The sequence below is a fragment of the Passer montanus genome, unplaced genomic scaffold, assembly GCF_014805655.1.
Source record: "Passer montanus isolate IOZ18808 unplaced genomic scaffold, ASM1480565v1 scaffold53, whole genome shotgun sequence".
Taxonomy (NCBI): Eukaryota; Metazoa; Chordata; class Aves; order Passeriformes; family Passeridae; genus Passer; species Passer montanus.
Genome location: NW_024370263.1, coordinates 3,466,350 through 3,488,808, shown reverse-complemented (window position 1 = coordinate 3,488,808; position 22,459 = coordinate 3,466,350). Strand labels below are relative to the sequence as shown.

At 41.5% G+C, this 22,459-nt stretch overlaps 3 protein-coding genes across 20 annotated transcripts; 2 read left to right on the top strand and 1 right to left on the bottom strand.

The window, feature by feature from the left end:
• Positions 1-19: 19 nt before the first annotated feature.
• On the top strand, positions 20-3,236 carry HSCB (HscB mitochondrial iron-sulfur cluster cochaperone). The gene is made up of 6 exons (XM_039724719.1): positions 20-206; positions 273-369; positions 735-824; positions 1,316-1,460; positions 1,880-1,927; positions 3,074-3,236. Exons 1-6 carry the CDS (start codon positions 199-201, stop codon positions 3,163-3,165), a joined length of 480 nt encoding a protein of 159 aa, XP_039580653.1. The 5' UTR covers positions 20-198; the 3' UTR covers positions 3,166-3,236.
• Positions 3,237-3,742: 506 nt separating this feature from the next.
• LOC120509706 (solute carrier family 2, facilitated glucose transporter member 11-like) lies at positions 3,743-14,654 on the bottom strand. 16 transcript variants are annotated; one of them, XM_039724699.1, is made up of 15 exons: positions 14,436-14,654; positions 14,024-14,094; positions 13,606-13,700; positions 12,009-12,107; positions 10,957-11,077; positions 10,321-10,481; positions 9,504-9,628; positions 9,146-9,275; positions 8,511-8,659; positions 7,410-7,597; positions 6,779-6,889; positions 6,567-6,668; positions 5,981-6,056; positions 5,445-5,572; positions 3,743-4,544 (listed from the first exon to the last, which is right to left on the bottom strand). In XM_039724699.1, the coding sequence occupies exons 3-15, from the start codon at positions 13,608-13,610 to the stop codon at positions 4,326-4,328; spliced, it is 1,614 nt and encodes a 537-aa protein (XP_039580633.1). In that variant the 5' UTR covers positions 13,611-13,700; positions 14,024-14,094; positions 14,436-14,654; the 3' UTR covers positions 3,743-4,325. The 16 variants fall into 16 exon arrangements, with proteins under 16 accessions (XP_039580633.1, XP_039580640.1, XP_039580630.1 ...); XM_039724706.1 differs by lacking the exon at positions 13,606-13,700 and adding an exon at positions 11,850-11,924; XM_039724696.1 differs by lacking the exons at positions 10,957-11,077; positions 13,606-13,700 and adding an exon at positions 11,850-11,924 and having other exon boundaries at positions 14,024-14,113.
• A 99-nt stretch (positions 14,655-14,753) lies between these two features.
• On the top strand, positions 14,754-22,442 carry CCDC117 (coiled-coil domain containing 117). Of its 3 annotated transcripts, none has more exons than XM_039724714.1 (6): positions 14,754-14,882; positions 14,968-15,266; positions 15,880-15,930; positions 16,281-16,514; positions 17,835-17,972; positions 18,504-21,466. In XM_039724714.1, exons 2-6 carry the CDS (start codon positions 14,974-14,976, stop codon positions 18,754-18,756), a joined length of 969 nt encoding a protein of 322 aa, XP_039580648.1. In that variant the 5' UTR covers positions 14,754-14,882; positions 14,968-14,973; the 3' UTR covers positions 18,757-21,466. The 3 variants fall into 3 exon arrangements, with proteins under 3 accessions (XP_039580648.1, XP_039580649.1, XP_039580650.1); XM_039724715.1 differs by having other exon boundaries at positions 14,825-15,266; positions 18,504-18,780; positions 21,124-22,442; XM_039724716.1 differs by lacking the exon at positions 17,835-17,972 and having other exon boundaries at positions 14,825-15,266.
• Positions 22,443-22,459: the final 17 nt, after the last annotated feature.

Here is a 22,459-nt window from a genome sequence, read left to right as displayed (position 1 = left end):
GTAGATCATAACTCGGCGCTGCGGGCGCGGCTGGGCTGGGCGCGCCTGGCGCTCCGCGGGGCCGCGCTGAGCCGCGCCCCGGCCCCGCCGTGCTGGAGCTGCGGAGCTCCGCTGCCCAGCAGCGATGGGCCGCTCCACTTCTGCCCCGGCTGCCAGGCTCTGCAGCCGCCGGCGCCGCGGCCTGACCTCTTCCGCCTGATGGACTGGTGAGTGTGGGCGGGGCGGCCGCGAGCCCGGCCGGCCGCGGGTCTCACCCGCCCCGTGTCCTGCAGCGACCGCTCGTTCCGCATCGACCCGGGGCAGCTGCAGCGGCGGTTCCGGAGCCTGCAGCGCGCCGTGCACCCCGACCGCTTCGGCAAGAGGCCGCCGGTGAGCCCCGGGCCGGGCGGGGGAGCCGGGCCGGGAGGGGCCGGCGGGGCTCGGTGGCCGCCGGAGGAGCTCGGCTTTAGCATTCGGCTGCGTGGCGGGGCCGCAGTGCCGAGTCCCCACGTCTCTCCCGCCCGGGGAGTGAGGGGATTCGGCTGTGTTTGTGTTTCGGTGCTCAGAAGGGGCTCTGGCACGGATTTGCGGTGGAGGCGGACGGCGAGCGGCCGCTGCGGTTCGCCAGGGCTAGGCTGAGTGCGGTGCCACAGAGCCTTCACACGGACTGCTGTGGGGACGCCGGTGTTCCGCACGTAACAAAGTCTGTTTTGCCGCTTGTTATTAGCTTCCAATTATGTGCCATCCGTTTGCAGAAAGAGCAGCACTACTCTGAGCAACACTCTTCCCTGATCAACAAGGCCTACCAGACCCTGCTGAACCCTCTGAGCCGCGGCCTCTATCTAGTAAGGTCTCCTTAGGTATTGCAGTGTTCTGTAACTAACCCTGGGGGCTGGTGGGGATCCCACCCTCTATTCTGTCCTTAATGTGCTAATCTGCATTCCTCTGAAGAGGATCACCAGAGATTGAAGGGACAGCAGAACCAAGTTTCTCCAAAAATTAATCAGCATTAATCATTTGCTACTCATCTTACAGTAATTTGTTGTCCACATCACACTTGGCTGCTCATTCAAAATTTCAGTCTGGCCCATGGCAGCTTTTTTTATGGGTTTTTTTTTTTTTTTTTTTTTTTTTTTTTTTTTTTTTTGTTTGGTAACTGCTCATTTTTATGGTCAGCCTATGTATGGAGTTAATTTTCAGATTGACACAGTGCACTGTAGGTTTATCAAATATGAATCTGAGTATGCCTTGCTAAGAGACTTGATATTAAAGAAAACAGTTTCCATAGAAATGGATGTGGGAATATTTATTTTCAAATTCCCATTTCCTCTGCCAGCTGGAGCTGAGTGGGGTGGAGCCAGCAAAAGAGACAGACTGTGATACAGACTCAGCGTTCCTTATGGAAGTCATGGAAATTAATGAGAAACTAGCAGAGTCCAAAAACAAGGATAACCTTGAAGAAATTGAAACTTCAATTAAAGGTAGGTTATGACTTGAGGAGTTTTTACAGAACAGTACACTGAATCACCTGAGTCTGAAAGCTTTAAACTGTGTTGGTATATTTCTTGTAATGTCTTCAATTTGTCTTAGTCTGGAATTGACTCACTGCAAGACCTTCTGCTCTGTTCCCCTCTTTTCTAGTGTTGTCTTTACCTATTTATGCACCTAAACATTACATGTCTTGAGAACATTTGTATAACATAACCTATTCTGATGTCAAAATAAATACATATAGAGACAATAAAAAGGAATTTACTCAGCCTTCATCAGGTTAGTCAATTGTTCCAAAGAAAAAACCTGTCAGAATGAAGTTGAACTTTCCCACCACAGGCAGTCAGAATGCAGTGGTATCAAATATCCTAAGTATAAAAAAAAGTAAATGAAATAATTTGTTTTGCAGTTAAGCAAGAAGAACTGACCAGAGAGGTGACTGCAGCTTTTGAAAAAGGTACCTATTTTATGAAGTTTTTAGCTGCCATACATACCTGTCAAATGCTTAAAGCTCCACATTCTCTTACTGGCAAATATTTCTTGAGCTATGGAATAGAAATACTGCATTGACAAGGGTTCTTTGTTAGGTATTTAGAATAAGTACTTCTAAACTGACATTCCTGCTGATTTGGGAAATTCAAGACCTCACATTAAAAGCAAAGTCCAGTACAAAAGTTCCATTCATTTTGAGTGGGAGTGTAGATGCTAAGAAATTGTTTGTGTGTTTCCCAGAATGCTGGGAAGGACAGACTTCATCTCAGACATATTCTGAGGTTTCACACTTGAATTTGGGAGTGTTGCTCTGCAGTCCTGGAGCTGCAGCAGAGCAGTGAGTGCTGTTCTTGGCACTGAAAACCACAGCTGCTGTGGGGCAAGTAAAGGCCTGTTCAGCATAAGGTTTTGGGGACTTCCTGTGCAATAATCAACATAAATTTATTCTACAACCAGTGGACAGGCACAAGCTTGAACCATTCCTGAGCTTCTGAAGCTGGGAAGAAAGCTTTGTGCTTGTGTGCCAGGTCCAGAATGGCGCAGGTTTGGCAGGGGTGGGTGTGTGAAACTGTAAACATCACAGTGGTGCTGGCTGGGCCTGCCTGTGAGAAGTTACATTCTGTTACTCTGTGCCATGAGAAGGACTGTGTTGCCTTTCTCTGTAGATCATAACTCACCCTCCCCTTTAGCTGAGCAGAAATAGTTTCAATATCAATTTTGGAATTGGCACTGTCCAGACCAGACTCCTCCTCATTTGCATTTTTCAGTTATATCAGTTGGTCTATTTATACACATTTTAAACAAAAACATTTGTTTTTCCTAGTGGTAGATCAATACTGCAGCCACTTCACAGGAGTCATTAAAGAATATATTCATTCACATTTCTTTCCCAAATTGTTCATTGTTACAGGTTTTGTGGAACATTTGAGCTGAGATGTTCCCAAACCATCTGAGGTTAAACACCAGGCAGCAAGGTTTTAATAGTGTGAGTCCTTGCAGCTCACAACTCTTGGTACTAAAACAGGTGCTGTCACTGAAACCTTGAGATTCATTTTGAAACTGCAAATTCATCTCTCCCTCTGTAAACCAGAAATGTTTTATTTCATTTCAGATGATCTTCAGGAAGCCAAGAAGCTGCTAGCAAAAATGAAGTATTTTGCAAACATAGAGGATAAAATAAAGGCCAAGAAGATCCCTTCCTGATGTTGCCTTCTTAGCTATTAACAGTTAGTGTTATTTTCAATTAAACAAATGGTTTTGTTACCAAAATCAGACCAAGGGTGTTTGTTTCCTATACTTCCATTAAAAGCTTTAATTTTGAGAGGAGGAAAATAAATATAAAAGAAATCCATGCTTGCTGCAGCACTTGGGTAACAGCTGGTACTTGGAAATGATTACAGGCAGGAAAAGTTGAACTGGGTAAGGTCACTGTCCTGGCAGTGGCAGGAATAGAAACAAATACCAGAGAGGCACACAAACTCCACATGTGAGATTTCTAACATATAAAGAATGTATTTTAAGTTGAAAAAGAGTCCAGTAAAAAATACTGGCGAGGGGGCAGAAGGCTCATTCAGCATGTCCTACAGGCTCCCTGTAGTTTAAAGGTAAAATGTATTTAATTCTGTCATCTGTCCTCTCTGCTACTTCATGCTTTTTGGTATGTAGATCTCAGTCTGATGGGAACTAACCTCCAAAACTAGAAGTAGTTTTACCCTGTTGAATAGTTTAAAAGGTTAAGATGCTAGGTTATGGAAAAAAATTAACCAAATTGAAACTCCAGTCAGTCTTTTATCAGGATACAAGTTTTTATTCCAAATACCAGTAATCAGAGAGGTGCTGTACTTTCATTGCACAGTACAGTAGTAGAACTGGATGAGGAATGTCTTTAAGGCTTTCAAAGTGACATAACTGGAAAAACAGAAACTAAATACCACTATTTCTACATAAACTGGAATATTTCAAATATCAGCTATCAGTTCTTGTGTGGGTTTTAAGAAGAACTCACCATGTTACACTCAGCAAAGCATTTGGATACGCCCAATGACCCAAACTGAAGACAGGGCTTTGAAATGCAAGAAGAGTTGCTGAATTACCTGCAGAAATCTGCCAGAGGGGCTCACTGAACATCCTCCCTGGCATTTCTGCATCCCTACAGCACCAGGTTACAGCTAAAGATGTTTTCTGTGGATAATACAATATGTTGTTAGTTGTATTTCAGCAATACACGTTTTAACAGTGTTTTCAGCAGTACTAATGTGCCTTTAGTTACACTTCCTCTAAATACACAGGAAGATTTAATAAGCCACTTGATCATGTATTACAAGGTTCATAATTCTCACCAAAGTTCTATTGCATTTGTGAAATTAGGCAGAAATCTTTAAAAATTCATCTTGAAGTTGCCTTCTTTCATAAAGCTCTGTTTCCTTTTTCCTGGCATTTCTTCCAAAATTAAGCTTGTGAAATTCCTTTTTGATTTCCAGAAAGGATTTGTTTTTTGTCTCAGGAATTATGAGGAAGATGAAAGCAGCAACAAAGAAGCACTCCAGTAAAAACACCACAAAACAATACTGCTTCAGTCCATTCTGAAAATAAATGTGATTGCAACATATTTCAAGTGTAATAACAGTAGGTTTGAGAAAATAAGCTTTTTGTTTCCATTTACACTTAACATCGCTGCTCAGATGTTTTTCTAAAAGGAGTCATTTAACCTAATCTTCACCTGTAAAGACTGTCAAGTGCTGTGCAATAGACTTTTATTTTAAAAATAAGATAAACCATTTAAACAGTCAAATGTCACAATCTAAAAGTCAACAATTGCTACTTAGCTGTCACATATTTTTAAGACTATATAATTTAAGTTTCTCTGAATGTTAATATTTTTCAATACTGTACATTAAAAAAAACAACTATCTTACTGAGAAGCAGAGCTCAGCCATGAAGAAAGGACAGGCAGATCCAGATACCCAGATGCATGCTGTTCCTGTCAGTTTTGCTGTCAAGAATATGTGCTAAAACTAAAAGTACAAAGCTGGAGATGAAAGCCTGTCTTACCTTTCCTAATAATCTTCTGCTTACAGAACTCTGTTAGTTCAGCAAGTTCTCAGAGAAGTGACTTGCTGGCCACAGGTACCACCTCAATGTTACTTTGCCATAAAAGCACAAGGCACTATTAAAATATGTTTTATCTGAATCTCAGTACCTGATTAAGTTCTTGTGCTTTTGATACCTTCTCTGTTTTTTTCATCCCAGTATGAACATTGCCCTCCAGTGCATTTCTTTTACTTTTCATTTATCATGTTATATTGGGGTTTGTGATGTGTAAAAAATACTTTTAAGAGGGACTGAATCTAGTTAAATTCATTTGAGGGGCAGTGTGCATCCTGGTCAAGTGTCAGTTATATACACAAGTGAATATAATACAATACAACAATGGGATGGAACCTGGGAGCAGGTGAAATGGAAGTTGTGCTGTGCACACTCACCACGATGAAGGGAAAGAGCATTCCAACTGTGAAGAAACTAATCCAGCTCACAGTCCCTGCAATCATGTAGGCAGCAGGACGTGAGGACTGTACAAATAACTCAGCTGTCAGGGTGTTTGTTATGCCACCTGGGAATGGTTCAGAAACAGAAAATTGTGCTAAATGTCCATTTGAGGTATTTCCATTGCTACAAAAGATTGATTTGCTTTTGAATATGTCATTAGCTGATCTATTTTAGTTCCTAACAGCACAATTCTGAGGCTACTGCCCTTGCAGGAAGTTTCCCACTAAAACACAGCCCCATTTCAGTAGCACAGATCAGGGAGCAGGCCCCTTCTGACAACTGTAGAACCCTTCTGCTCTGAAGGGCAGAACTAAGCCCTCCCTCACACATAACTGCCCCAGAATCATGCATGGTAAGCCTCAGTTGTGTTCCTGAGCCAGAGCAGCAGCAGCTGTGCTGCAAAGGCTTCTTGGCTGTGTGACACCCAACCCTCCCAGACCTTCCCCCACTCACACACGTTCCTGTGCAATACCTGGGCCCAGCCCAAAGCTCAAGATGAAGGCAAATACACACATCATGCTCATGTAAGGCACCCAGGAGTACAGCTCCTGAAACAGAAGACAATGAGAAGGTTTAGTTCAGAATTTGATAATCCAGTTTTAAAGTCTGGTTTAATAGTTAAGTTTCCTTCTGTATTTTTTTTTCAATTAAGACCAGCAGTCTTTCACTACTCTTTTACAGCTAATTTATTTAACAGTTCTGCTTCAGAGAAATTAAATACTGTTCATTCAATGATTTTTACTAAATCATAGAATTATGTAATCATAGTGTGGGCTAGAAGGGGCTTTAAAGCTCATCCCATCTCACTCCTGGCCATGGGTAGGGACACCTTCCACTAGCCCAGGTTGCTCCAAACCCATCCAACTTGGCCTTGAACACTTCCAGGGATGGAGCAGCCACCGCTTCTCTGGACACCGTGTGCCAGAGCCTCAGGGAAGAATTTCTTCCTGACACCTGATCTACCCTATTCTCATTTAAACCCATTCCCCCCTACTGTGCAACCACGTGCCCTTTTCACTCCTCAGTCCCACTGGGTAACAGGAACGAGTCCTTTGCACCTGGTAAGTCAGAGAGAAGGTCAGAACAGTGCACCAGAGCGTCATGAGGAGATAACCCCCAATGATAAGGCATCTTCTTCCCACATAGTCTATCAGCAAACCCTGTGGACAAGATAGAATCTTCTGTTAATATACTGATCTCATTTTTAGCAATATTCTTCAAGAAGAATCATTACTGCTTGTACTGGCAGGTAGAACAAACTGCTCCTTACACAGGAGAGGGCTGTGAGACATTCACAAACTCCAGTGCCAAGTGTCACATACGGGATTTTTTCTGCCACGATCCCAGCTTGTTCAAAAACATAAGTTGCATAGAAATAAATCTACAATAGAAAAAAAAGAAAAATAAAAAACAAACAATGAGGTTTTTCTGGTATTTAAAACATTGTCTGGAAACAAAGTCATGTTCATACCAAACATATAATCAGTGTATTTTATGTTGTGAGTTACTAATTCAACATAAGCAGCAGTAACAATCTGTTAAATTAATGTCTAAATAATGTCTAAATATCATAAAAGCCAAGAGGATTATTCAACTTACTGAATATGCTTTACATTCTTAAACCAGACACTTTGGGATAAGCTGATCCACCTTTATTTACTTTTTCATAGGAATGTTTTTCAGAGGAAGTATCAAGTCATTCTTTAAAAAAGTTTGCATACCAGAAACTCAGAAATGAGAAAAAAAAAGAAAGAGAAACACCAAAATAATGCAAGGACATTCTTTCCCACTTATCCCATTTCACTGAGCTTCTCCATGTGGATCTTTTGTGTTAATGAATGGTTGAAAACCAGGTGGAAATGAAATCATTATTGAAGCTGTTTGCTCATGTGAACTCTTACAGCATTAATGCCACTGAGCTGTTGGCCCATTGTCATCACGATGACAGTGATGAGCTGCCATCTCACAGCACGGTCACTGAACAGCTGCCAGGGCTTCTTGGGTTTCTCCCCATCTAAGGCAAAGCATTCCCGCTGGATGTCTTCCATCTCCCTTCGATACTCTGAGGAACCATGAAATCGTTTCAAAGCTACAAATTGAAAAAAAAAAATTACATTTATCTATTAACCACAATCCTGGGAAATAATCTCTTTTCATAATGACCTGGCGTTTGCTAGCATATGAAAAATTTGCTTTGTGACTTGCTTGCTCCTTGCTGTTTTTTCAACATTTTTTGCTGTGGTGGATTTGGAGAATTCTGTGGCATTTTTTTCCTTCTTTTTAGAGGAATATCTGACTTTGAAATATTCACCAGGCAAAATATTTTGTATCTGAACCTCAGACTTTCAAATAGTCTTTTTCTTAAAGGACACTCTTACTAGTTTGAGGAGTTTTGCATAAATTCTAGGCAGACACTGAGTCCTTTGTTATAGCCCTGACTTTAATGTTGCCAGTGGGATGCAGTTAGTGAGCTGGAGCAAAGAGAGAAAATCCTTCTCCTAAGGCAAATATAATCAGAAGTCATTTGGACCCCAGACTAAAATCTTTACAAATGGTCTTAAAGCTTAAAGACTATACAGCATTCTAAAATCTTCATGATTAAATATATCTCAAGTGACAATCTGTCTTCTTAAGGTCAAGAGTAGGAGTTTTGATGATCCTGATAATGAACTTTCCATTGAGAGTAATCAGCTTGGAGCTCCAGTCAATGAACTTATATTTGAAAGAGGATATTAAAGTTTTGTGTATAACCCATTATGGGCTCCTGAGTTCCACAATCCCTTCTTCCATATAAGTTCACTGGAGGAAAAACATGGGCCAAAAAGCACTAGATGATACAACAGTACTGTGTGGATGAAGATAAAGGGAGAATCTGGAACCCAAAATATTCATTGTACACTTTTGGAGAACAGAAAGTATAGATCCTGAATATTAAAGGGAGAATCTGGAACCCAAATATTCATTGTACACTTTTGGAGAACAGAAGTATAGATCCTGAATACCTTTGGCACAGCTCAGCTCATCACCTCTGTCAATAAGAAGATATCTGGGACTTTCAGGAAACCATGGAAGGAATAACAGTTGGGCTAATGCTGGAATACAGCTGCTGGATAGCAACAGAGGCCAATGCTCTTCTCCACCCAATAATTCTCTGTGAGAAAGGTGGAAAAAGAAGGCAAATAAATATAACAATTAGCTATTGGTTACTATTTAGTGCAGTCTCTGCACTTGAAACTTCTAAGTTCCGGCTGGATGAAGGCCTGAGCAACTTCCTCTGATCACACAGGGGACAAAAGCAGTGCTAGTGAGTCCTTTGCTCTCAAGTCCTTGCCAACATCCACTGTCTCCAGCAAGAAATTGGCAGAAAACATGAACTCAGCTCAAATGTGGCTGCTTTACTGATGCTGTTCTGGTGACCCATCTAAACTGACACTGCTCCCCTGAGGGGACAGCACTGATGGCTGGCAGTTGTAGGAATAAGGCGACTCAAGCGGGATTTTCTTCTCCCAGGAGGACTTTGTGTGAATTCTAATGCTGCAAAGGCACAAGGAATGTCCTGCAATGAGCTGTAGGAAATTGGAATTCTTTACACAGGAATAACACAAAACAGGAAAAAAAACCCTCAAATATTTCTTACCTCAAACCAATTACTTGTCCTGTCAGAATTCCCCCAGTCAGAAAGATGGAAGTCCCCATGGCCAAGCCACCTCTTAGGTGTTTTGGGGCAAACTCCCCAATATAAAGAGGCTGCACACAGAGCCCAATACCTGCAATTAAATGGAAGAAACATTTTCCTATCAATAGAAATTGCTTTGCAAAGAGTTACTAAACCAAAACACATACAAAATGAGACTTAATTAATTTCCTATTCATTTAGCTGCCTTCAGATTCCAAGCTACACTACAGAATATTTTAATCATAAAACCTAAAGGATCAGAAATAATAACTTGTCATTCACCATAGTTTATTGATAGTAGGAATAAGAAATCATTCACCTGAATTTATGCCAATCAAAAACCTTCCAGCAATCAGTAACTCAAACAATCCTGTAGGAAAACTGATCCCCATTAAAATGGAGGCTAGTATTGCTATAACATTATTCATCAAAAGAGCTCCTTTCCTAAAAAGGAGGAACAAAATTAATAATAATAATAACAATAATAGTAATAATAATACTCCACAGAACATACAAAAACTGATTAAAACAAACAAAAAAACCCCAAAACTGAAAACAACCCACCTCATCCAGACATTATGGAAATCTGTAACAATGTGGGGTTTTAAACAGGTTTCATTTCTGATAATGTGGGGGACTTTATGCTGAAGAAACATGCTATTCCCTGGAAACCCAGAAAACCCAGATATCTGATACAACTGCTTATGTTTTTAAAATGTCTGAACATAAGAATAATGTATAAATATGACAGAAATGCCTGACAAGGTAGGACTGCAGTTTCTTCATTTAGACAAATGAAGTGCAACAGAAGAAGCAGCATGTCCTTACTGGCACAAGGGCTGCAAATGTGTTAGGGGGAAACTCATGTTTTCAACACACTCTGTGTGCATTCTCCTACTCAGATTTCAGTAAACGTAATGCAAAGACTAAGACAAAGGTCATAATTCAAGGCTCATCCTTGAAAGTTACATTGGAATAAACTGTAAAATGCTACTAGGAAACTCAGTTTTAAATTGAAAAATCACTTTCACCAAGGTACTCTTTTCTCCCACTCTTTTCCCATTTATTTACTTTCTGTTCCAGTGGGAAGGTAGGAAAAGCAAACATGCTTTCATATGCCTGCTGCTGCAACTGACCTGCCCAGGCGAATGGCCATGCTGCCTCCAATCAGGGCTCCACACAGGCCTCCGAGGGAAAAGATGGAAGCGATGACAGACCAAAGAAAAGTCAGCAAATCTGGATTTAGCTCCTTGTGATAACGACTACTCCAGGTCTCGTTTAAGAACTTGTGTATATGCTGCAGTAGAAGACAGTGATGAATGTGTAGTATTTTATACAGCCCTACACACAGCACTACAAATAACTTGCACCCCAATCCTGAAAATCAGTTCTGGGAGTTAATTCTAAGAGATATCATCTACCTGGCAGAATCTTCCTCGACCACAAGGAAGACTTTGTGTTTCCTACTCCCCACACACCTCAAAGGCTGCTGAGCAGCTCTGCTTCGTGCCCTGCCTCAGGTGCTGCAGCAGAGGGGAAACACAACCCTGACATGCACTGCCACGAGTGAGCTCTGAGGTCCTTCTGAACAAGAAGGGGAACAGAGTGCATGGCTGGCCCTACTGTTTTTAGGAACATCTCAGAGCACAGAGGCCTTGCAACCTGAAAAATTTTACTGTCAGGGAACTCATTCTGACACTTGATCTAAATCTCCCTGCCTTAGTGTAATCCAAAAGACTAAAATCCCTTTTTCAACTCTAATAATACTCCACCTTACAGTATTCATGTGTCAGAACTTTGAAGCTGTTATTCCACATGCTTGGTTTTCTAAAATTTGCCTTTAGAAACTCTTGAACTGGCATGTATCTGTAATCAGAGGCTCTTGCTCTTTGCCTGCAAACAAAGATTACAGAAGAACAAACTTCTTGGACTAGCTCTCTGTTCCCAGCATATGACATGTTCTTTCACAAACAGCTTCTTTTAAGCTTTGTAAAAAGCATACAAGGTTGCAAATTCAATTTTCACAGTTTCCTAAGCAATTAAATCAGCTGGTAGCAAAAACTGATACCCATCACTTCCACAAGAACATTTGCTTAGATCCTTGAGTCATCCACAAAATATGCAGAATCCTAGAGGCTACAGCAAAGAACGCTCAAGTAACAAATGAAAACACCTACAAGATACTCAGCCACTACAGATGGAACATTTTAATTCCCTAAGAAGGACTTTTTCAGTAATCTGCCTCGTGATGGACACCAGTAAATAGTAACTGTACTTTCTCCCTGTTATCCAGTGATAGAAAGAATGGGAATGGCTCAAAGCTGTGTCAGAGGAGGTTTAAACTTGACATTTGGAGAAATAGTGGTGATATCCTACAGAAAGGATGGTCAAACAGAAGAACAGGCTTCCCAAACAAGTGGTCAATGCTCCAAGGGCTTTTGGACATTGCTGTTAACTTTTGGTCAGCCCTGAAGTGGTCAGGTAGTTATTGTAGGTGCCTTCCAACTGAAAATGTTCTGGTCTGTTCTACCCTTAGTGTTCTGGGTGATTTTAGTAACCAAAAATATATTACTTATTCAGTAAATCCTTCTAATAATAAAGGTATTTATGTGACCTATTTGGCACTTTTGTCTGACACAGAATAGTTCTGACTGGAGGTACTCACAAACAAATGCACATGAAACCCCACAGGAAATGAACAAGATTCCTTCACATGAGAGGAAGAGTGCTTCAGTTCCCACTGTGATCACAGCAAAGGCACATTTGGTCTTGTGGCCGAGTTCAGAGAGGAAAGAGCCCAGGGAACAAAAAGATGAGCTTTTACCTGAGTGGGTGCATTGATAATGGAGACATTGTACCCATACTGAAAGGTGCCTCCAATTCCAACAGCACAAACAGCCAGGAACAACGTCCAGCTGGGGAGCTGGGGAGCAAAGGAAAATCATGGGCATGAAAAGAGGCAGGACCCTGAGCCCACACACATGTAATAGCTAAAAGAAAATTGTGGTGAAATACATCATGTATTTAGTTTGGAGCAGTCAAAGTATTTGTTTAAAAAACCACCTGAACTCCTGAGCACCTGCAGCAGGAGAAGTATTTCAGGCTATTTTTGGCCCTGATCACTAACAGCCTTCAGAAATACCACAATTACAAGTCTCCAGATGAAGTGTAGGTAACAAAACCATTACAGCTGTTATTAGAAACTGAGTAAATGCTTTTTGCATAAGTCACACTGCTCACAGTGCCTGTTTTTAATGAAAGAATGCTAGGACTGTTTATGTCTGGTGTTAGAGACACAATGACCCAGTATGAGAATTAACCAAATCTCAAATTCTGTGAGTCACATTTTAACCAAGGTGTGAGAAGTAACAATGTTTTATTTCCTCCAAGCAATATTTTAAGTCCCTAAAATGATTACATGATGTCTGCAAGTTGGCAGGTACAAAGCCTTAGTACCTCAATCACAATAATTTGTTCACTGGCAATAATATTCATTTAAAGCTTATTGGCATGTATTTTTAAAATTTTTCAATATCTATGACCTAGTTACAGTTTCAAATCAGTATTTACAAACTAAAATTCATAGAGGCAGAGATTCACAGGTTTTAAAGTCAACACAAACTGTGATATGTCCAAATCACAGGAATCTAACTGGTCATAACCATACTTTGGATATAGCCAGATATCTCAAAGGATTTATACAATGTTTGATATTCTCATGAAGTGCTCTCTGAGATTACTTTTTACTGAATATGATCATACTAAAAATAACATCCAGTTCCAATGCCTAGCAAACCTTTCCTTTTAAATTAGGTCCTAATTTAATCTCAGAGTATCTTATTGATTATGGTCAGCTAGACACATCAACATCTCCTATATTAAAGACATTTAAGTGATCAATTTCCCCCTTCCTTCATATATAAAGGCTGTACGTATTTATTTTAATAAACTTGTACTCCCTGAATTTCTCATTGTAAAGTATGTAGACTAATTCTTCATCATTCTCATTCTTGGTCTAGTTCCCAGAAATGCTGAGTTATTCCAGATATTGTACTGTTTTCTGACAGAGCTGTGTCCTTCCTAAAGATAATTCATCAAAACTTCCTTCCTTCCTCCCTCCCTGAAATTTGCAAGTTGAAATTGGTCTTATTAAAGTAAAATCCAATTAACATTTCCTTCCAGTTTCCAAGAATAAAAAGTGTTTCTCTGAATGTGAATCACAGCAATGAATTAAGTAAGGGGTGCTGTGGGTATAGCAGAAAAAACCAAAACTGGTGTAGTAAACACTGGCACTGCACACTCAGACCCTTATATTAATTAAGTACTGTAAACCTCTTTTGTGTGTTTTATGGGTACAACTGGGAATCTAGAAGAGACAGAAAATAAATAAACAAACATACACCTCAAAATAACGAACATACATCATATAACTTAGGTTTTATTATGACAGATCTTTTGTTCTTCCTCCCCAAATCAGCTGGGCTCGTGACATTGGTATGCTGTCTCACATTGGAGTCTGGAGAGAGCACAGATAACAGTCTCGTGTTCTGAACTCACAACAGTTTATAAGGGCGTTCACTTCATTCCAAAAACATGACACAAACAAAATTCAGTATTCAATTGTATTTGTATTCAATGTAAAACATGAGAATCAGAAAGCTGCTTTTATAGCTTCCACTTTATAACACAGCCAGGTGTCCAAGGAAAGCACAAAACCTTAGTCTAATCTCTTAAGGTATTTCTATTTAAAAGCTAACATTTAGCACATTTCACATCTGTACATCATTGCTAAAACCACAAACTCCCTGCAGGATCCACCTTCAGGATGGTTCTGCTTACCTTGCAGGGCGAGCTAGACCCTCTGAGCAGGGGCTGGTGCTCCATTCTGAGCATGGGCTGAATTAGATTTCCTTTGCAAAATTTAATAAACTACGTTACAGAAAAAAAAAAAAAAAGAAAGAAAAAAAAAAGGTGCCAAAAAATTTAAGTTACTAATGTATTAAGACACAGCTTTCCTTTTTTTGGTTGTTGTTTTGTTTGATTGGTTTTGATGGGTTTTTTCTCCCCGCCCATTGGGACTCTCCTCAACAGTTCCGAACTTTTTTGTGACAGGGATGTCCAACTTCGATAAAGCCTCACAGCAGCCTCAGGGAGCTTTCCCACCTCTTACACCGTGTGCATACACCATCCTTCTCTAACTCCGCGCAGAACCCGCAGCCTCCCGCAAGTAAAGACAAGGACGGGCGGTTACCGTGTTCTGGGGCGCCATCCCTCCCTCCTGCCGCCCGCAGCTCCGCTCGCCACCTCCCCGCGCCCGCCTGGGCTCCTCAGCTGACCGGGATTTGGCTGCCGGACCGTGCCTGCCCCGCTGCGGGGATTAAGCCGGGCCACGGACAAGAGAGGGGCTGTTCGGATTCCCTCGGGGAGCCCGCGGCGCCCTCACGGCCCGCGCCGGGGAGCCCGCGGCGCCCTCAGGGCCCGCGCCGGGGAGCCCGCTCCCAGAGCGCGTCTCCCACAGCACCCAGAACTACAAGTCCCACAGGTCCCACAGCACTCGCGACTACAACTCCCAGAGGTCTCCCAGTGCCCGGGACTACAACTCCCACAGTGCCCGCGGGTCCTTATCCGATAGCGGCGAAAGGCCTGGAAGGACCCGGGCAGTAGCGGCGGCCGCAGCCGCGGGCCCGGCTCGGCCCGGGTGAGCGCTGCGGGCGGAGGAGGTTTTTCGTGCGGGGCTCCTGCAGTGCGGATTGCGGTGTTGATGTGCGCTTTCTCCCCCGCAGCAGGAAATGGCAGCGCTAGGCAGATCCTGCCAGGGCATCCCGGCGGGCCCGGCCGTGGAGCTCCCCACAGCGCCGGCCGCCGCTCCGGACCGCCACGGCCCGCAGCCCTTAGTCGGCGGCCACGGCCGTCTGCAGCCCCCCGGGATGGTCATGGCAGGGGTCGGAAACGACGGCGTGGACGGATCCTCCGGCTTCTGTCTGCAGAGCAGCTTCGACCTGGCCTCCCTGGCCGCGCTCGGGAGCCACGGCGAGGGGCTGACGGTGGCCCCGGTGAGCTCCTTCAGCCGGAGCCGCAGCCAGTAAGTGCCAGAGCCGTCCCGCAGGGCCGGGGCCGGCAGCGGGAACTGCGGCGGGTGCTCTGCCAGGCGGCTGGGATTTGTTTCCTTGTAGCAGTGTTCCGCTGGTGGGAGGTTTAAAAATTGTATTCTGCTCGGCTGAGGACCTTGAAGGTGGCTGGTGGGGGGTGAAGGAGCCTTTTGAAAGGCAAGGAAGGTGATCGAGTGTGCCAGCATCTTTATGTACTTTCAAACTTACTTATTGGTTTCAGTATTTTTTCAGTGTGTTCTGGTGATGTAGAGCATTAAGAGACTCAAGCTGGGTCATGTGTTGCTTCTTGAGGCATTTCAATTTTAGCAAAAATTGGTCTTGCCCCTTATGGAAAACTAAATAATGAAAGGAGAAGAAATTAATGTGGAATTCTGTTCAGAAAACTGAGTAATTACAGCCACCTTTGACTTCCTTTGTAACAAAATGATTATTTATTGTCCCAAACTTTTGTTCCCATCACAGCTGGTGACATACTGTGACTGTTGATCTCAGATGAAATTTTAAAAGGGAGGAAAATACTGTTTGACAGTATCAGTGTAACCGAAAGATACAATTTGAAGCTGAGTAACTGTTTTTCTTTTGTAGTGTCTCTGTGCGATGTGGAAAGAAGCATAAACTAGAAGAAGAGGCAGAAGGGTAAATTAATTTGTCTTTTATAGCCTGAAAAATCCCGATTTGCTTTTTGTTTTGTTTGAGCACATCTCACCTACAATACAAACAGGAAGGAAATCTATCATTGTTTCCATTTGGAACTCTTCCCTTGAATTGCACATGAGCCCAAATCCATTTCTACTACCTAATTAATTGTGTGGCACTGATTTTCCTGAATAGGTACACACATTTTACTAAGAGCAATGTGGATTTATTTTCTTTGTTGAGATTGCATTGCCATAGTGTGTCAGTGCTGCTGAAATGCACTTTACATTTGTTCCTGTAGAATGCCACATTTCTTGTTTTGACAATTGTAAACTTCCTTTGTTTCCTAGCTGTCCTGTGCGGAAGAAGAGACTGACAGGAGCCAAAAATTGCCCTTTGAATCCCAACACTGAAGAATGGATTCTTTGTGCAGGTCAGCAGGCAGCTGGGGAGGTGGCAAGTCAGTATGGTGGCAGCGGTCCTGAAACTGCCATGTTAGAAATTCCCTGTGAAGAAATGGATCAGACAATGGGGGAACAGCAATGCGAGGTTGCTCGCAGGAAACTTCAGGAAATTGAGGACAGGTAAATGCAGGGATTGAGTAGCCTGGCTTTGCTGAGCTTTCCCTTTTTTGGTGGGCATTCAGGGGTAAATATAGCACTTAGCAGTGTGATAATACTGCTGTAAGTCTGAGGTGAACCTTCTGTTCAAATTATTCCATTTTAGTCTACCTGTGGTCCTGTGAGACTTCAGGCTGATCTGAAGTGGTGCTAGAGCAGGAGATGCTGAGTAAATAACACCCTGCTCACAATCATTATGCAGCTTCAATATACCATAATTGGGTTTAATGCTCTTCTGTGAGCATTCAGAAGCTCAAATTCTGCTCATGCTTGAGCTCAGTTTTTTTCTACCAACTGCAGCTTATTCTGTGATTTAAACTTAAATAGATGTGAATTTGTCAGTGGAGAGAGTAGCATGAACCAAAGAGGTCTCTCTGCACATATGCAGTAAGGCTGAGATTGATCTTGCTGATGCTGGGATGTGGGGTAATTGGGTGGCTATGGACAGTCTGCTGTAGTCTTCAAATAATTTTACTGAATTCTGGCCCTTGAAAGATTTCTGGGAATGGTATGTGTATGTATCAGTTGATTGCAGGTGAGCTGGTATTCCAAAGTATCTAAAATGACCACTGCAGATTATTAGAAAAGCCAAAAGTTATAGAAATTTTAAAACAATATTTTGTTGTAGATTACTCCATAGGTGATGCATAAGGAGAAGCAAGGTACTGTTAGACTGTTATTTTTTTAATGAGTAAATCAGAGTAGTGAAATCTATTATCTGTCTATGTCTGCTTTGGTCTTCTTGGAGGATTATTCGCCATTCTTCCCAGCTACACTGCTAAATTTTCTGTAAAACAAAAACAAAGGAGATGCTTCCATTTGTTCTAAACATTTCAACATATTGTGCTGATTTAATCTCAGAAACTGGCACAGCGCTGTGAAAAGTGAAGCACTACCTTGCAATAATTCTCAAAGTCCAGTTTTGGGGCATTGAGGTGAAGCAGCTGCATAGCTGAGACTCACTTGTGTCACGTGGCTGAATCATACAGTTTCCCTTGGAGGGAACTGGTTTGTTTTCTCTCAGTGTCTGTTTGCACTGACACTGCTGGGATAACTCAGGGGTAACAAAGCTAGCTCAGGTACCAGGAGTGGCTTCTGTGGTGAGTCCTTCTCAGGGTGTTTTGGCCCAAGAGAGACTCATGTTAACATAGCCCTGCTGCTTCTGGTACCCAGCCTAGGTGAGAGATCTGCACAGAGCAGAGCACGTAGATGTGACTGTAGTGGATGTTCCTGATAACAGTATGCTCAATAGTGTTTATCTCCCTCTTCCCCCTCCATTCCTAGGATAATTGATGAAGATGAGGAAGTTCATGCTGATGGAAATGTTAGCAATCTGCCCACTCTTATCCTGTCAGATACCCTTAAGAAAGGGATGAAGAGGGATTTTGGTGAAGTCCTGACAAAGAAAATAATAGAATCTATGTAAGTTCTGGAGGAAATCATGGTGCTACGTAGCTAACATGTGCAAATGAAAAGAGAGACCTCGTTTCATGTTTATGGAGATGTCCTTGATTACTGCATGGTGCAGCCAGCATTGTATAACAGACCACTCATCTGGTTAAAAATAGGAAAAACTGTCCTAATGTAAAAAAGAAACAAGTGTAACTGTAGTGGTCATCAAGTGTTTTGTACTCCTCGTGTCGACAGAGGGAAATTTGTTGAGTAACCAGTTTCAGTTTTGGTTTTATGTATATGAATTTCCAAAATTAGAAGATCTTGAAGTGTGACCAACGGTGGTCAAGTTTGGTGCAAAAAAGAGAGGAAATACAGAGTTAGAACTAGAAATAATGGAAGTAGGGAATAGAGAAGAGGAAATTTAATAGGGGGGGAAGAAAGGTATATATTTTCTGGACTATGGTTCCAGGCTAGCTCAAAGGATGAAGATACAGGTCTTCTGCATTTAATAGCTGTGCTTGGAGAACTTAAATTTTACTGAAACTCCATTCCTTCTAGGAGCCGTCCTTCTATGGAGCTTGTGCTTTGGAAACCTCTTCCTGAATTTATGACAGATAAACTGAAGTCTGTTTCTGTTAAGAACTTCAAGCAGCAGAGCACAGAAGTGTGTCAAGCTAAGCAGCCAACACCAAGAGCTCCTTTTGACCCACAGACTGAAACGTTCCCTGGATCACAACAGACTGCCATGTCTCCAGATCCATATGCTAGTTTGGGAATATCTGGGTGTGCAGAAGAAGAAATGGAGTTGTAGATGCCAGATTTTAGACTGGAAGTGGTGAGCTTCTGATGCTTATTGTTGATGTTTTTTGATTTTTTTTTTCTTCTGGTTTGATGTGTGAATCTCTGAAGTTATATTATTTGGTTTTTGTTTTCTTACTAACAATCATAAGCACACCACAATCATAGGGTGGCCAGGAAACACCCTAAGATTTCTGTGTTCCAATCTGTTAAATATTTTTACTTTTATTGAAAAGGTAATTCAGAGGCCTTTGGAACCGGGAAGTAGCTTTCCATCTTGCTTAATGGTCAAATATCCTCTTAATTGCCCTTGGTAAAGCATAAAATCCAAATACTGAATGTAACTGTGGCTTAAGCCACGCCTTTGTCTTACTGAGCCATTGAAACTGGTGCACATAACAATGCTTGGCCATTTGGTTTAATTTGAATTACAAAATGTAAAGGAAGAAATATCTTCAAATCTAGTCATGGATAGAAAAGCAGTCCCTCTGGTAATACAGCTTTTCACACCATCTTATTTGTTTGGACTTGATGTAAATTCAGATCTAGAAATGACACAATCCATGGGGTAGGGAAGGAATATTACAACTCAGCTTAAGTCTTTTGCTTTGTAGAAAGTAAAGCCAGCACTTAAAACTTGCAGGATACCTGTTAACTTTAGTCATCTTGGGTTCATTGCCTTCTAAATTTTATTTGTGGATTTTTGATGTTCCCCTCCCCAAACAATGCAAAGTTTGGAGAAAAGTGGTTCTCAGCAAAGAGATTCACATTTTACATTGTGCTGAGCTTCTTTGTATGCATGGAGTTGGAAGGTCAGTTGAAGACAGTGTGACTTCTGATTAAATGAATGGCATCCATTAATTTGGGTAAACATGATAAGTAAATCAGATAACAGGGATAATGGCTGCTTGCTGCCATTAGGAGGGTCAAATGCTGGGTTATTGTCTGTCGCCAAGTCCCAGCCTTTGGTGGCTTTGGTGGTGAGGTAAAGGAGATGCCTGTCTTTTTCCTGAGAGAATCTAGACATAAAATTTAAGCCACAGTATGTGCCAATAACATAGCAAGACATTGTTTATACAGATGTATGCCAAAAGAATTTTCTGCCCTGCACAGGGTGCCAAGGAAAGGAGTCCACAATGAGCTGGTACCTTTTCTCAATGCACAGCAGTTCCTTATGCTTAAGGTTCTCTAGCTTGTTTAAGGGTTTTATCTTTTGTTCCTAAGTCCTCGAGCTTTCTCAGAGATACCTGAATTGAGGCTTTTCATAAGAAATCCTTTCCAAGTAACAGGTTCTGTTCAGTCCTATGTCCCAGTCTGGTTTTGACATCTTGCTGACATAAAGGAGCAAGTACACAGTAACGCAGCTGCTCACTTAAGAACATCTACTCTTCCTCTGCACAGCTTGTGATAATGTTCTTTACTGTTGAATAACCCATAAAATCAATCTTCTCTTTTTGCAGTCATCCTTTAATTCCTTCTGGTTGTTCAAAAGATACCTGTTTGTTAAACACTGTTTATCTTGCTGCTTTTGTTGAAGGTTGTTTGAAATTTTCTGTCTCTTGGTAAGACATTTTAGAGTTTCACTAAAAACACTCCAGCATCTGAGTAGGTATTTCTCTGGAAACCAGTATACACCTGTACCATTCTGGAAGGTTTATTATGTTGAAGAACATGTGCAGCCTATCTTGCTATAATGCCTAATTTCATTTCAGGGTCTGCTATAAATCTTTTGCATGAACTGTGTAAAATTTCTTACATGCTATTAAGCTGCTGAACATGTTTAAGACCTACAGCCTTTGATACGCTTGAGTAGAACATAAAGCAGTCAGTTTGGAGAAGGCTGTAGTCACTGCAGGTAGAAAGTGTGATGCCTCCAAGTAACTGGTTTTCAGCTTGCTGGATTATAGTGAAAGTTCAAAGTTGGAAGTATTTTAGGTGAAAGCTCTGAATCCTAAATAAACTGAAAAAAAAAAGGATGAAAATTTCAAAAATGTGATGAAACCATCTCAGCAACACTGAAACTGCAATAGAAGATGTAAAAAAACTCTGGGAGGCCTAAATACATCAAATGATGCAGTCATTTTCCTCTTAAAAACACCAAATTGCATATTAGATTTGCAGAATAAGAAATTGTTGTAGATGGCTTTTAAGGTTACTTTTTTCCTGCTAGGTTTGTACCAAAGGTTGACTTTCAGGTGTCTTTCCTCTTAATTCAGTGCTAATAGGGCATCACTGACCCGTTACCTGCCATCTAAAACAAGAATAGAGTGGTGCACTGTTGACAAAGACTATGAGATGGAGAAAAAAATTCTGAGAAGTTTGCTTTGATAGAAAACATTTGCTTTCATTTTTTCACAATACATTTCTGCCCTTGTGCTAGGAGACAGTGAGGTTGAGTTGCTTAAATTGATGGAAGAGTGGGAACCAAGTGACAGGAGCACTGAGCAAGATCCTTGCTACAGCAATCACTTGGAGAGGGTGATTGGATGAGAGATGAAGCTGTGGGCATTTACAGACTTCTGTATTTGTGAGTTTCATTTGTTGTTGTCTTCATTAAAAGACTTTTATTAATGCTGTTCACAAACGGGATGGCAAATGCGATGCAGTATTAGGAAAAACATTATTTTGAAATATGAAAGATCTGATTCTGGTCTGTCTTCTCTTGGGACCAAATCACCCTTTGTATGTCAGTTTTCAATAAATTTTCTAAAATATTTTTTAGATGACTGTTTCATTCCTGGTAAGAGTGACAAAACCTTGGGAGCCTATGTGTAGTCCTTCAGCTGGACAGTCAAGTATTCTTCTGGCTTAAGATTTGAATTTATGTTATGTCAAAGGCATGCCTGTTTTTTCCTTCACAGTATTCAGCAGGATAAGGGAAGGCAACAGCAGAATAGAATAAACCTGAAGCTGCCAGGAAGGAAGAGTTATTTTAAGTCTCTCATGACCCAAAGGCCCCTGACAAAGCAATAGGGGTACCAATAAGTGTTGCCATAGCTTGTGTTTTGAGATCTTTAATTTTACTTCAGAATAAAACTCTTCAGAAGTAAGCAAGCTAGGTACTCTTCAGAAGTAAGCAATTCTTAAAGTTAAGGAATGTTTGAGAAGAGTTTTAAATTCAGATTTTAGTAATTTTGTTGGAAAGTAAGACTTTTGCTTTTTTTGTGTACCATCTTAGTGGACTTGATCCTAGTAGAAAATACTAGTGCTGATAGGAATTCTGAATGTTAGTAGGCTTCTACATGCCAAACAAGAACTAGTTCTGTGTTTTTAGTGGAAGAGGTTTCAGTAACTGTAAACACCTTCTTGTGGGACACAGTGCTTGCAGTAAGTCAGGATAAAGCATGCCAGGATAGAGCCATTAAGTTGAAAAAGGGAAGCAAAACAGTGTCAAGACCATGTCCTTCAACAGTTCTGTCTCCTGTGCCTAACAAGGTTGAAATGTTTAGGCACATCCCATGTCCTACTGTGATGGAAAGGAGACTATAATACAATTTTCTTTGGATTTTTTAATGTTGAAATGGCTTGCTCATGGCTGCCAGGAGGGCCTGGGGCTCCCTAAAAGGGTGCTGACAAAATGTATTGCAAAACTACAGCTCAAATCTTCACTTCTGCTTTTTTTTTGGATTCCCAACAATTTGATACTCTTGCAGTCATCCCTGTTTTCCACCTTGAAAGTAAAGCAACTTATTCTTCTGATTACTTGGATTTTGTAT

Coding starts and splice junctions, on each gene's coding strand:
- HSCB (XM_039724719.1), top strand. Junction 370..734: donor GCTTCGGCAAGAGGCCGCCG/GTGAGCCCCGGG, acceptor ATCCGTTTGCAG/AAAGAGCAGCACTACTCTGA. Junction 1,461..1,879: donor AATTGAAACTTCAATTAAAG/GTAGGTTATGAC, acceptor TTTGTTTTGCAG/TTAAGCAAGAAGAACTGACC.
- LOC120509706 (XM_039724696.1), bottom strand. Junction 6,890..7,409: donor AGCTCAGTGGCATTAATGCT/GTAAGAGTTCAC, acceptor TTTCTATTGTAG/ATTTATTTCTATGCAACTTA. Junction 4,545..5,444: donor TGCTCTTTCCCTTCATCGTG/GTGAGTGTGCAC, acceptor ATTTATTTTCAG/AATGGACTGAAGCAGTATTG.
- CCDC117 (XM_039724715.1), top strand. CDS start 14,974: ATGGCAGCGCTAGGCAGATCCTGCCAGGGCATCCCGGCGGGCCCGGCC. Junction 15,931..16,280: donor CTAGAAGAAGAGGCAGAAGG/GTAAATTAATTT, acceptor TTTGTTTCCTAG/CTGTCCTGTGCGGAAGAAGA. Junction 16,515..17,834: donor CTTCAGGAAATTGAGGACAG/GTAAATGCAGGG, acceptor CTCCATTCCTAG/GATAATTGATGAAGATGAGG.